At 50.6% G+C, this 14,120-nt stretch overlaps 5 protein-coding genes across 5 annotated transcripts; 2 read left to right on the top strand and 3 right to left on the bottom strand.

Moving 5' to 3' along the window:
* Positions 1-45: 45 nt before the first annotated feature.
* On the bottom strand, positions 46-1,665 carry N7509_007091 (cytochrome P450; the record flags this gene model as incomplete). Its single annotated transcript, XM_056631728.1, has 1 exon — positions 46-1,665. The coding sequence occupies one exon, from the start codon at positions 1,663-1,665 to the stop codon at positions 46-48; it is 1,620 nt and encodes a 539-aa protein (XP_056487279.1).
* A 2,544-nt stretch (positions 1,666-4,209) lies between these two features.
* N7509_007090 (alpha/beta fold hydrolase) lies at positions 4,210-5,181 on the bottom strand (the record flags this gene model as incomplete). Its single annotated transcript, XM_056631727.1, has 1 exon — positions 4,210-5,181. The coding sequence occupies one exon, from the start codon at positions 5,179-5,181 to the stop codon at positions 4,210-4,212; it is 972 nt and encodes a 323-aa protein (XP_056487278.1).
* A 1,458-nt stretch (positions 5,182-6,639) lies between these two features.
* Positions 6,640-7,795, top strand: N7509_007089 (acyl-CoA thioesterase; the record flags this gene model as incomplete). The annotated part of the gene is made up of 2 exons (XM_056631726.1): positions 6,640-6,777; positions 6,890-7,795. 2 exons carry the CDS (start codon positions 6,640-6,642, stop codon positions 7,793-7,795), a joined length of 1,044 nt encoding a protein of 347 aa, XP_056487277.1.
* Positions 7,796-8,488: 693 nt separating this feature from the next.
* Positions 8,489-8,989, bottom strand: N7509_007088 (uncharacterized protein; the record flags this gene model as incomplete). The annotated part of the gene is made up of 2 exons (XM_056631725.1): positions 8,489-8,846; positions 8,898-8,989. The coding sequence occupies 2 exons, from the start codon at positions 8,987-8,989 to the stop codon at positions 8,489-8,491; spliced, it is 450 nt and encodes a 149-aa protein (XP_056487276.1).
* A 493-nt stretch (positions 8,990-9,482) lies between these two features.
* On the top strand, positions 9,483-14,071 carry N7509_007087 (putative jumonji family transcription factor; the record flags this gene model as incomplete). The annotated part of the gene is made up of 5 exons (XM_056631724.1): positions 9,483-9,767; positions 9,903-10,000; positions 10,056-12,020; positions 12,200-13,166; positions 13,229-14,071. 5 exons carry the CDS (start codon positions 9,483-9,485, stop codon positions 14,069-14,071), a joined length of 4,158 nt encoding a protein of 1,385 aa, XP_056487275.1.
* Between the last annotated feature and the right edge of the window lie 49 nt (positions 14,072-14,120).

Below are 14,120 nucleotides of genomic sequence, written 5' to 3'. Positions count from 1 at the left end.
CTATGTAAGATCCCAAAAGGATTTTGATCTTTGCTAAAGAGATGTTTAATTTTCAACGTCTCTCTTGATACTCATGACCTTCCCAATACTTTTCTCTGCTGTATTCCATTCCTTTTTGATGGTGTCCACCACCCAGTCGCCTCTCGGCTTGAGTTTGAATTTCATTTCTCTCGGCATTGTCATAAACCCCGCCACGACCATTGCCCACAGATCAATCTCTTCTCCTTCGATGGGTTGGATATCAAATGCCCAAAGAAGACAAGAAATCTGCAGGAAGGTTCCATCTGTCGCAACTCTTTTCCCTTGGCATATACGTCTGCCCTGACCAAATACGGGCAGTGGGAGATCCGCTCGCAGCCTTCCTGTCCCATTGCCATCTTCTAGAATCCATCGTTCCGGTACAAAATCCTGGAGGTCCCCAAGCTCAGGATCAAATATCTGCTCATCACGACCGATAGCCCATGCGTTGGCCATGATCGTGACGCCCTTTTTTATCTTCACGCCTTGGAATTCGTCATCACGATCTGCCCTACGAGGAATGGACCCTGGTGAGATGGGACGCCAGCGGAACAGCTCGTGAGCAATAGCATCGATGAAAGTGAGATTTGAGCGGTCTGAAAATCCGGGCAAACGGTTGCGGCCGACAACTTTGTCGAGGATATCATGGGCCTTGGCCACGAACGACGGCCGGTGCAGTGCTGCGACGAACAGCCATAATATCTGACGTGGTGATGTCTCCATCCCGCCTTGAATCGACGTTCCGAGAGTAAAAGAAAGATCAAGATCAGGGATGCCACAAGGTGCTTGCTTCTTTGCCGTCAAGATAGCCTGTTTAGTGGCATTCCAGCCCTCGGCATCTCTACCATGGCGAAACAAGCGCATGTATAAATCAACCTGGGTGGAATACAGCTCGTCGGCGGCACGTTTCCAGGGGGACAAAAAAGCTGGTAGGTGTCGTAGAGGTGGGATAATATCCGGCAAGCCAGGATTGGCAGCCAGATGAGTTACCTTGGACTGAATATCAATCACTTCATGAAGAATATCATCCTCGAAGTGTGGAATGCGAAGGCCATAGTGAAGTGCTAGAATAACGCTTGACTGGGCTCGCTCTAACATCGGGTATATCTTGTCTGTACTGACCAACCCAGTGCCATCTGATAGGCGATTGCAAATGTCAAAGAGCAGCTGCTTTGATTCCAGTTCAATCAATGGCTGGTAATTAGGGGCGGCAGGGGCACCAAGGCTAGGCGCGAGAACACGGTGGTGTAATTTGAGGTGATCATCATAGTCATGCATCAAATTGAATTTTGACTGCCCTGGTAATGCACCTGTAATCATTTCCATGCTAACCGAGGCCGGGCGGTTACTATACCACTGACTGCGACGACTGAACAATTCTGTCACGGCCTCGAACGAGTTGAGGACGACAATTGGAATAATACCAAATAGCTTGGGAACCGCAATTGATCCATTTGTCTTCGCCCATGAGTCCCAATTAAGCAGTGGCTTTTCTATGGGGGAGCTGTGCAAGTCTCCGATGAGGGGAAGTTTGAGGAGGGGCCGATATTTGTCCTCGTCAGCTTTAAATCCATGCCTCGTGCTGATGTATAACAGTGTCAAGATGCCTATAGCAACAGCGACTGCGGTCGGAAAGGTGACAGTCATAATGGGCAATGTCAGGGAGGAGGATGCTTTAGGATAGTGAGTCCCAGAAGCGAGTCAATTTCAGATCACATTTCTAAAGAGAGGGGTCGATCAGTTAGTCAGTGAGGCTCATAATCCCATGAAAGTAGTTTAAGCGCTTGAGTCATGCGAATGTAAGTAACCAATCCAAGGTGGACGAATTCCAATTGTGTGGACCAACTTCGACGCGACGCTCAAGCCGTTGCCGAGCTAAAGCACGCTAGATGAGCCGATGAGTTGTCATTCCGAGGGAGATTCAATTCACCAAGCGAGTCCACAGGGGCTGGAAATATTCCCAGGGTTGAATCCAAGCATCGCCAAGAAAATATATAGGGGTAGGATGATGATTTATACCGATCTACTCATGTATGCTGCAGAGTCAGGAAGGGTACCTGCACTCGCGGTTCGATGTGAAATCGCTCCCTACTAGTAGGTACTAGTCGAACTAGTCGACCTACATTCACATGGAAAAAAAGCCTGCCATATATAGAGCTTCATGTATTAAGAATCGACCATCAACCAGATGGCACAGTGAGAACTCATGTTTTGAAACTGAGAAACGGCATTTGCGCTAGTGGACGCGGTGGGCGAATAATAGAAGCATGGCAGACAGTGACAACGTAAGGTAACTAGCCCCTGCAAAGACAAACTCAAATTCTCAATCATTAAATCATCTTTTGCCTTGATGTATATTTTCGCTTATAACCAAAGTGGGGGGGATAGTAATCGGTTCAGCCAGCCTTCCGCGCTTCGTCCTCGTTTGGCCCCCAATCTTCAGGGCGGCCTTAGAAGGATTAGTTAGCCTTGGGTGGCCCACCCCTTTTAAACTCATCATCCACCTAACGGGTAGATCATCAATCTTGAAATGAGAAAAAAAAATTTTGCCAAGCGGTCCAGAAAAGGCTGCCAGACATGTCGGTTCGTAGTTTATTATTCAATGTGGATTCAATCTATTAGCCTCCCACAGTGCCCGACACATCAAGTGTGACGAAACACCCAACACTTGCAATAACTGCAAATCGGGGAATTGGACTTGTGCATACGATATTGTTCGGATTCAGTCGTATACCACGGCAGGTCGGAGGAAAAGCCCGTCAGATACTGGACCGTCGCCCAGGGTACAACGACTATCCAAAAATGCCCCTGGAGGAAGTCCTGAAGAAAAAAGAGCATTTGATTTCTTCCAAAATTTTACTCTTCCTGGTTTGATCAGCCTTATCGACTCAGTTTCACCACTAGGGACTGGACTTGTTCTTCCAAGGAGTCATTCTGAGCCAGCGGTCCAACATGCAGTTATAGCTCTAAGCGCTCTGCACGGGGATCTCGATAGGCGAGTTGCACCTCTCGCACGCGAAGAGCTATCAAACCGCCTGCATCGCTTTGCGATTAGCCAGTTTGGACGCGCACTTTCTAAATTAAATGAGCGGCGACACTCTCAAGACCCCCAGTTTCGAAATGTCGTTTTGACATGCTGTCTTCTCTTTGTGACCTACGAATGGTTACGAGGAAACGGAGAAACGGCACTGATGCATCTAAGTCAAGGGTTTGCTATAATTCTAGAAGCACCCAATTTTCTTATTGACCAGTCACTCTTGTCTGCTATGACTCGCTTACAAAACCAATCAATGTTCTTTTTTGGCCCCAGTTCATTTGGCCAGAGAAGCCTGAGGATAGCGAGGATAACGACTACGGCTTCCTCACACTCCAAGATGCACAAAATCATTTGGATAGAGTCGTATCAGACGTCTGCTATGTGCCGAGAGCAGCCTATCGGTTGGATCTCGAGAAACATCTCCCCACTTACATCCCGAATTAGCTGCTAGACAGCAGGTCGCTATCGGGAAACTCAATCAATTTGTAAAGAAACTCCATCAGACCGAGGCACGCTATCGATCTAAAGGTCTTCGAAGCTTGGGAAATTCAGTTTATTGGAGAGATCAGCGTGATCAGCGCGCTCTCGCTCTAATACGTCTTCATTATACGTCATGGTAAGTCGGTGTTGAAACCTCTCTCCCCGGGAGCGATCTTACCATATTTGACAGCTACTTGGATGACTTCCAGACAATTATCGATATCTCTCGGTATATTGCCAACAGTTTTTTGGTAGATGAGAATCGTCCCTTCTTGATCCTAGACATGGGTATCAATATCCCCCTATCGTTCGTCGGTTGGAAATGCCGAAATGATGTTCTCCACGAACAGGCGTTGGAGATCCTTGAAAGTTGGCCACATCATGATGGCTCGGCTGGCACAAAGGTGTGTCTTCTCTTTATGAAACAACTAAGAGAGCTTGAGCTTGCGGCTATTAGATCCTCGAGCTCATACACAAGAGTGGCCGAAGCATCAATGAATCTAGTGGAGGACCAAACGAAAGGAGTACTCCAATATCAGTATGTAACGCCAGACCAGCAAGTTGTGATTGAGACTAAAGTGATATCATATGAATGAAATGTTTCAGATGTTTCATTTCACGGGAATATGTTCATTAATACACAAAACGTCACGGTAGCAAACATTGGCTGCTACTCACTCATCGTTATGGCATGCCCTGCCTAAGAGATTATCCAAAATTTCTTCTATATGGAAAACCATATCCAGATGACCAGTTTCATCACAGAAGTGCGTTTTGGCACCGGGCAATAACTCTGCAGCCTGCTCCGCCATCCCCAATGGAACATTCCGGTCGAGCTTGCCATGCCATAAGCGAATACCTCTTCCGTCGATATCCTCAAGTTCAAACCCCCAATCATTCAGAAGCATGAGCTCCGTCGCCGTTCCAGCTCCTCCATTCTGAAAGGCGCCACGTGTGGAATCCAACGCCGCGGCCTTGATTTTTGGTTTCGTCCAAGCGGTCTTTTCTGTCCCGGGCCTCTTCATAATTGCGGCATCCATTGCCTTCTCAAGAACTTTCGGGTCTGGATCTCTCGCAGCACGACCAATAACCCAATCGAACAGAGAGCCTGTCGCAAATCTTGGCAGCCATGCGCCGGCAGCAAGCAGCACCCTCAATTCAGTCATCATCCCATTTGCATTAAGTGTGAAAGGATAGGCGCCGCACATGATCGAAACACCAAGGAGACGTCCATTTGACGTTTCATCGAAATCGTCACCGGTGATACGTGGGATAGAGTGCGCGCATGCAAGAGCATAGGGACCTCCGCCCGAAAACCCCAAAATGTAGAAATGCGGAACATGCAGATGATCGGCGATGGCTAGGACGTCATTTGGCCAATCTAGTATGCGACGCTCGGGATAGTGTGTCGAGTTACCAAAACCAGGTCGGTCAACACTAATTATGCGAGTATTGCGCTGTTGAAGGACTTCGGGCTCGATTTGGCTCGCTTCACTGGAGCAGCTAGGAAATCCGTGGAAGTAGAAGACAACGGCCGGTGGCTCTTGATCTTCATTTACTTGAAGATCACCGCCATATACGGTCCATGCAAGCGTACGCCCTGAAAGCAAAATGAGCGTATCTTTGCCGCCGGGTTGAACAGCCATAATGACTCCAAACGGGGGAAATCAAAATGCGGCGGGAAATGGGCGCAATCTTCTCAATTGATTCCGGCCCCCACGCTTTGCGGCTGAATGGTTTCGGAGAATTAAGACCAAGATGCACAGTCGCACGTTCGGCGAGAAGGATTCGGTCTGATGTCTCGAAACTGAATGCCGTATTCCGTAATAATCCCTTTCGATTTAAGATCTGTATGCAGTGTATGCAGTGTATGTAAAATGACAGAATGCTCCGGCGAGGCGAGGCCGCGTCTCCAGGTCCCAAAATGGGGCCAAAACGCAGTCAGGTGATCTGGTGAGAAATGACCCAATCGCTTCATTATCCCTTTAATTGGCATTTAAGAGGTTATTTCAAGGCAAGTAATCACTGGCAATGTGCAAAAATGGTCCGTGGGAGTGTATAGATTAATCGATGGAGCATTTGAATGAGGCTAACTTGATCGGGAAAATTGGCAACATTCTAGAAACTTTTCAGATCTAGCCCACTAGAACCTTGGAATTCTTTCCCAGGATGCGCTAGTTGATATATGATAAATAGTGATTTCCCATGTTGATGATCCATGGATTGCCATGGACTGCGTGTCGAGACAGAATACCTCCAGGGCTTCTAGGTAGCGTATTTCCATACTACTAGTAGTTACCAGTAGTCGTAACTACTTGTACTATATGCTTCAAGTTCCAACTATCAATATATGTTCAGCCGAGTCTCAGATACTATGATCGTACTAGTGGTACCAGGTTGCACTGAAAATCGCCTACCTACTAGAAAATGGGTAGCAATTCAATCATGCAATTACCGATATTACTCAGTAGGTAAGCATCAGCCCTCATCTCACAATTAATTGATGCTTATTGAATCTCGGGACGGATCACGTGATACAACACTTTGTTCAGCAAAAAAAACCAACTATCCCTGAGCCTCGGAATCTTGGTGTTTTCTATGAGCTTCTCGTAATAAATACTTCTTGATTAAAATCTAATAATCGATAAGTACATAAGTATGCGTCATGCATGGACTTCAACTATTAGTGGAGTTTTGAATAGGTGTCACATGACTCAGCATCATATGCAAGGTATTGGGCAACCTCGGTCCGCTTCCCAACAGAAATCGATCGTGACGCTGAGATTACTATTCAAGTTTGTGATCGGCACGGCTGAAGAGGTTCTGTTGAGATCTATCCTGATCTCATCGCCTGCCAGCTCAATCTTTATCCCACAAAATATCAGCCATTCCTTACTAGGCAGTACATACCACGCACGGCACTTCTGTCAATTCCCCTGGGAAGACCCGCCACTGAACGGAACTATATCCTTCTTTCTAGCTGGTTCACCCTGCAAGACACTGTGAACGGTAACCACATTGGTTCTAGCATCCCTGTCACTGTGAACCATTAACCCTGACCGCCAACCCCACTGTTCATCTCATATATTCGCCTCGCCATCACCATGTCCGTGATTCCGGCAGCGCTTCGCGTCGAAAGTATGCGCGACTTACTATCAGCGATGGGGTCGCTTGCATCATGGAGGACGTTGGCCTTAATTCTCGCTTTCATTAACTTGAAAAATCTCCCATTCGTCTGGCACGTATGTATCGTTCGCGTCTCACCCCCAAGCTGCTCGTCAAATTTGACTTTGGCGAGCATGTAGGGTCTATTAACCATTCGATGTTGTGTGACCTTGCTGACCAGTGTGTTAGTTCCGCCTGCTGTACCACTTTGCGACCAACCTTCGGTTGAAGCCAAGTGCCCCCTTTTTTCCGAAGGGGAAGGCCATTGTGGATGCACAAGGCAAGCCGACACATCCGGTCTTCGTGCCGGTTCGGGTCACTTCACGAACACCTTTGCTGGAGACGGACTATAATATGCACAAGTCCAACAGCACGTATTTCACCGACCTGGATGTGTCTCGTACGGCACTGGTGAGCCGCCTTTATAGCCCTGGCGTTGGCCTTGTCAGTAAAGAGCTGGACAAGGAATTCCTCGCTGCGGCGCAGAAAGAAGGGAAGCGTGCTCCCAAGAAGAAACCTATCATTATTGTTCTAGGCTCTGTCTACTGCAGCTTCAAGCGCGAAATTAAGCCCTTTGAGCTGTATGAAATGCACTCCAAGGTGATTTCCTGGGATAAGAAGTGGATGTATATCCTCACGTGTTTCATGCGCCCTGCCAGCCGTGCTGGTGGTGAGAAGACACTGTTGGCCACTGCCCTGAGCAAGTATGTTGTGAAAAAGGGCCGGCTGACTATTGCACCGGAGCGGATTCTCCGCCTCGGAGGATTCCTTCCTACGCCGCCAACTGAGAGTGAGACAAAGGATGTTCCGATCGACTCGTCTGCCGATGTTTCAGCGATTGGGACACCTGCTAGCGGCGAGGGCATTACGGCCACCGGTGGTGTGGATGGATCTCTGGTGCGCGAGGTGCTCAAGATGAACGAGGATCAAATTCCCGACCGCAAGGATCTTGATGAGCAGAAAAATGCTAACTCCGACACATGGAGCCCCGAAGAATGGCCCTGGGAGCGCATTGAACAAGAGAGACTGCGGGGACTGAGTGTCGTGGGCGGATATATTAACCTGGATGATCAATTGCACCAGGAGTGGATGTAATAATTAAAAATTTCACATAGACAAGAGAATCGAGTCGAGGCTCGTTATTGTGCGAAGCTCGTATAGAAGGCATCCAATATGGAGCAGTTATATGCAGAGAGCCGTGGATTATTGTATGTACACATGCAGTTAGCGCTGAGGCCCTTGTGCATGGGATTGATCTATAGATCGCCGGGAGACCCTCCCCACCGGCGGGCGAGATCGACGGAAGTTAGGCAGCGTGCGACTTCGGGACCCCCCTGAAACCACTAAACTTTGCCGGCAAATCATCGCAGTGGCCCCGTTTCAGCAGATCCTCCGCGGAGCCGGGTAAATTGTATTATTACGGTGGGTATGGTTGCATTTTTACAATTTAGCAAATATTACGGAGTAGATTCGAAATATATGCGGAGGATGTACTTTGCACAAAAAGTATGTGCTCTTGACTATTAAGAGAGTCCGTGCGTGAGTGAGATCATCTTAGTATCTACGAGTAATTAAGTATGGATGAAGAGTACTCCGTACTGTACTGGGATACGCCCGGGTCCGGCGCTATCCGAAAGCTCGTGCACAGCCCCCTAGTATTTATTACAGCAGAATGGGTCATTCAGCCAATGCAAACTCTTCACGAGGGCACCATTCTTGAGAAAATTACCAGCTGTTACCAGGAATTTACCAATATTACCGTAATTATCCTGTTCCCGCAGGGCTCAGTCACGTGCAACACATGACCAAGCCTGGGCCAGCGACGGCCTTGGCGAGCTCCGTGACTTTTGGGTCTTTCGATGGTCGCAAAGCTTTGTGACGAGCCGCAACCCTCTCGTGAAATCGGTGAGTAGCTTTCGTTTTGATGAAATTTCCTTGATTAGCTTTGATTTTCTCCAATGCTGCCCTTTCTTGGACTTGCTGGGTGAACTGCAAAACCCATTTTCTTGGTCCGACACCGGATGAGTTTACAGTATCATACGGCCAAGTCCACTTCGCGGCTCCTCCCCCAAAGGCGCTACGACGGCCAGTCCACCTTTTCCCGCTCTGATCGGACGCATTTCCACTCAGTCTTGCCCGGCAGACGCTGTGATTAGCTGAAACCTATTCCAGGCGTTGCCCTGAGTCCTGATCCCACCTACCCCTGCCCATATCCTGCCCTCCCAGAGGTCCCAGAGTCAGGCCATCGTCCTCGTTCGCTCCACTAGCTTTCCGGAACGTCACCTGCATGATTGGCCCACCCTCCTTCTTCCTCATCCTTTTTCCATGGGGCGAACTTGGTCTAGCGTACGATTGCGTTGCTTGACTCGTTCCTTGCAACTTCCTTCGACTCCCTTCTCCCCTTGATACTTACGACCTTCTATCAAAACGTTTCCTCGTCACTCTCCATCGGTTCTTTTGCTAAGTCTCGTACCTGTTCCGCCGTTTCTAGGGGTGAAAAAGTGTTTCCGATCAAAGAGCTTATCGCGCCATCGTTCGTTCTACATCTCGCCGGTCTACCTACACACTACACACCACCACATCTACACCCCGACACTTGACCAACACCTTCCTCCGTCCTCTTACCGAGATTGGAATCCTTTGCTCCGACTGCCGAACCCCTTCTTCTTTCCCCGACCGCTGGGAATCACTCTTCGCCGTCGATCAGCGGTCGCTCCATCCGACGACGGCACCCGAGTATCAAACCGCATTCCGCAACAGCCTACTCCCCGTGTCACCCAAGATGGCGGCAACATTGGACCAACCACACCTGGATCCGCTCGGGGGTGGCCCCGTTGTCGACTCGGCCTCGATTACTCCCCCTCACAGCGCCAACGGAAAGAAGTATGCACCCGAAGGAGTCCCTTCTGAGCTATCGGACCTCGAGTTGGACGCCAAATCTGCAGCTGCGCTCGACGAGCCTGCAATCAAACAGGAAGAACAAGAGGAACCGGTAGTGGAAGTGGAAGAGGAGGACATCGAACCTGACCATTACTATGGCGGTGGAAAAATCCCAGTGTTCAAACCGGTAGGTCACAATACGTCCCTAGAACTGCGAGGGCCGTCACTTCTTCGGAGGATGCACTACTAGTGTATCAATTTGGCGAAGCTGATGTGTGTCACTACCCTCCAATGACAAAGAAGGCTGACGTTGCGAGTAAAGACAATGGACCAGTTTCGAGACTTCCAAAAATTCATCAACAAGATCGATAAGTACGGAATGCAGGCAGGAATTGTCAAAGTCGTTCCACCCAAGGAATGGTGAGTGCAGTACAATTGCGAGGTGATAGGGACATCCGTGCTTATTATCATACAGGACCGAATCACTCTCGCCTCTGGACGACCCAATCAAGTCTATTCGCGTGAAGAACCCCATTATGCAAGAGTTCCACGGATCGCACGGCACCTATACGCAGGCCAACATTGAACGTCAACGATCTTACAACCTGCCTCAGTGGAAGGGCTTATGCGATGAAAGCAGTCACCAGCCTCCTGCTCGTCGTGGCGAGAGACGCCGAAACCAGGAACGAGCAAATCGTGCTGCTTCTACTCCACGAGCCCAGTCCAGTCGCCCAGAGAGTCAGAAGCGCCGCCCTGGACGACCTGCTAAGCGCGGAAACCAAGTGAAAGTAAAGGAAGAGCCACCTGCGGACGATGTCGAAAAGTCCAAGCCCGAGGGACCTCCAACTCCCGTGTCACCTGAATCGAACCCCATCGAGCTGAAGAGCGAGGAACTGAGCGAGGGCGAATCGCTCCCTGCAGCTAAGCCTAAGGGCAGACAGCCCAAATCTGTTACCTCTCGGCGCAAGAACAATCGGGGCGACACAGTGGACAATGTCGATGAAGAGGCATTCAAAGACTTCGATTATCGCATCCACGACAATGAAGATTATACCGCCGAGAGATGCGAAGAACTGGAGACTGCATATTGGAAGTCTCTCATGTTCAACAATCCCATGTATGGCGCGGACATGCCGGGGTCGCTCTTTGATGATTCTGTCGAATCTTGGAATGTTGCAAAATTGCCCAATCTGCTCGATGTCCTTGGTCAGAAGGTACCGGGAGTCAACACGGCATATCTCTACCTCGGAATGTGGAAGGCGACTTTTGCCTGGCATCTCGAGGATGTTGATCTCTATAGCATCAACTACATCCACTTTGGAGCCCCCAAGCAATGGTATAGCATCTCGCAAGAGGACGCGCCCAAGTTTGAAGCTGCGATGCGCAGCATTTGGTCTAGCGACGCCAAAAACTGCGACCAATTCCTCCGCCACAAGACATACCTGGTATCTCCCAGCTTGCTGAAATCCCAATATGGAATCACTGTGAATCGCTTGGTTCACTACGAAGGGGAGTTTGTGATTACATTCCCCTACGGATACCACTCTGGGTACAACATCGGGTATAACTGTGCCGAATCGGTTAATTTTGCAACCGAGAGATGGTTGGATTACGGCCGCATCGCCAAAAAGTGCCACTGTGAGGACGACAGCGTTTGGATCGACGTCGACGAGATTGAGCGCAAGATGCGCGGGGAAACTACCCCCGAATACTATGTTGATTTCGAAAGCGAATTTGACGGATTCGAGGGTGCTTCAGATCTCCTTACGCCACCACGCAGTGTACCTGAAAAGACCTCCACCCGTGGTCGAAAGCGGAAGATCACGGGCGACGGCCCGAGCACTAAACGATCGAAGCTCCACATGGAAGGCCCTCGTAAGCTGCCGTGTCTGCTGTGTCCTAACAATCTTGACTATGAGGATCTGCTACCGACTGAGAATGGAAAAGGTCATGTCCATCGCCGCTGTGCCTTGTTTATCGAGGAAACCAGCATCTTGCGGGATGAGTCGGGCAACGAGGTGGTTTGTGATATTGACCTGATCCCTAAAGCACGCCTGGGTCTGAAATGTCTGTTCTGCCGAGAAGTTCGCGGTGCATGTTTCCAATGCAACTTTGGCAAATGCACTCGGGCCTACCATGCCACTTGTGCACTTTTAGCTGGCGTTCAGGTCGAGCATGGTGCCATTGCCGTGATCGCCGATGATGGTGTGCATTATACACTACCGAGCGTTGATTTGAAGTGTAAATTTCACCGCCAAAAACGACCAGCTGGATTGCTGGGCGAGTCGTCTGATTTGGATCGCCGTGTCATTGAGGCCGCTCGCCGCCTGACGCAGGGCGATCTGATTCAGTTCCAAGTCGACAAGGAGATCAATGGTGCCATTGTGCTCCAAAACCGACCCCAAGAGCGGGCGCTTCTGTTGAAGGTTCTTCCACGAGGGTAAGTGAAATCATTCTGAATTGTGATCCCCGCCCCGCCGCGGGGGTTTCCGTTAAGTTTTTTTTTTTTTTGGCCATCCCTCCTCCCCGAGCCTCCCGACCCAAATTATCCTCAACTCTGGAACGCCATGGAGAGGAACGCCGTTCCCGTGATGACCGAATACTGATAAATGTCAACAGAGATGTGATCGAGATGCCGTACCGTTGGATGCTGGTCGTCCGCAAGAGCAATTTCGCGCCCCTTGCGCCGGGAATCCAACCCCTCCCGGCCCACTTGGTGCGAAAGCCTGAACAGCGAAAGGACTTCGAAGCTGCCGTACCACTTGCAGGCAGTGCATTTGGCGACGGCCGATCTCCCTATCAGTGGGCCGAATTTGAGACGGTGGATGCAGCTAGAAACCAATTTGCCCCACCGGTTACGGTTACCATTGACAGACCGGAGCATCTGTGGTATTACTTGGGCACGCAGTCCACCGAGAGTAGGGCACAGTATACGCACAACCCTACCGTGCCTATCCACAACCCGCGGGCCAATTTCCTGGACAGCGTCAAGTCGCTTGGCGTGGCTGGTGCCGGTGCCGGTGCTGCTCGTGCATCGAAGATCTCACCCCACCATCTCTTCCAACATGCTCCCACCGCCCCTGCCCCTCCTTACCAGCAAATTCTTTACGCCCAACACCCAGCACTGCTACAACATAAACACGCCTCTCTGAACGCCAACACCCCTCACCTGCCATCCCGACCGCCCTCCTCTTCCGCCTCCTTGACGCATCTTGCCCCTCCCCCTCCCCCTGTCCTTGCTGCCGGTGCTGCTGCTGCTGGTCCTGCGATGCCGTCGGCCTTTCGAACTCTGCCGAATACATCCGCCCGCCATACCCCCTATCCATCGGTCATCAAATCGCATGTTCAGCAGCAGCACCACCTCCCTTCCACCAATACCTTTGCCAACGTCCGTGAACTCATTGCCCGGCGTCGCCTGGCTCAGATCACCGATCATGCCAATGTCTTTGCCGGGTACACGATCGTTAGTCCGGAATTGGTGGTACAGACCCTGCTGGGCCCCATGGGCTCGATTCCCCGGCCAATGGTCTGGAGAAGCTCGAGCTCGCGATGGCCCAGCAGCGGGTGCAGCCCCGGGCTGCCGATGGTACCTTATTACCACCCCAGACCCTCAACATGAGGTCGGAGGAGGTGACTCGTTTGCTCCAGATGCTCCGGTTCTCACTGGTGAGTCACCGCGAGCGCCTGGATGTGATCCAGAAGAAGGAATCTGAAGGTATCAAGTTGGAGACTGTTGATCGAGGGAGCATTGCCGCAGCAAAGATGCCGGGTAAATATGCCTTTCTTGATCAGCAACGGGCCATGGCGCCCAATGTCTATCAGTCCCCATACAATATGCCATCTGGTCTCTCCGAGTACGCCAAGACGACGTATGAACTGGTGCCAGCCCCAGACGAGCCGCCCAAGGAATCCTTGGCCAATGACTTCTTCGCCAGTCTCTCCCAGATCGACAAGGAGAAAATCATGAAGACGTGTGGTAGCTTCGTGCAACGTGCCATTGAGCGGTCGGCCAGTCATAGCCGACACTCCTCTACCGCTTCAAATCTTCGACTCTCTTCGGCGTTGGCCCAGCAGACGGAAAATCCGACCATCGATATCACCACCGTTGAGGATCAACCAATATCAGGGCTCGATCTTCCCTTGCACGCCGATTCTCCATGTTCCAGCTTTGGCCGATCACATCTTCGGCTGCAATCGCCGGGTGATTTCCCCATCCACGGCCCCGATCCCCACCCAGATCATCACGATCTGTTTGGCGATCAGCAAGCCAACACCCGCTTCTGGCAAAATGGGCCCTGGACCGCTGGCGACGGCAATACACCCAACGATGAGAATCGACCGTTCTTTGGGCCGCATGAACGTCTGAAGCACGACTATGCCTCCTCCGATATTTCCCTCGGTAAAGGAGGACCTGGGTCCTTACATTCCGTCGACATGGCCGGCTTTGGCTTTGATACCGCCGAGGACCTTTGTGCCGGCCTGAGTCCATAACGGTCTTGACTTGATCTCCGTCTCATCTTTTCTCGACCGTTCTCTGTAT

Source organism: Penicillium cosmopolitanum (assembly GCF_028827165.1).
Source record: "Penicillium cosmopolitanum strain IBT 29677 chromosome Unknown utg000008l:1.0-4398992.0:1.0-4402845.0, whole genome shotgun sequence".
Classification (NCBI taxonomy): Eukaryota; Fungi; Ascomycota; class Eurotiomycetes; order Eurotiales; family Aspergillaceae; genus Penicillium; species Penicillium cosmopolitanum.
Note: the sequence above shows the minus strand (reverse complement) of the source record. Positions and strands in the feature narration are given on the sequence as shown.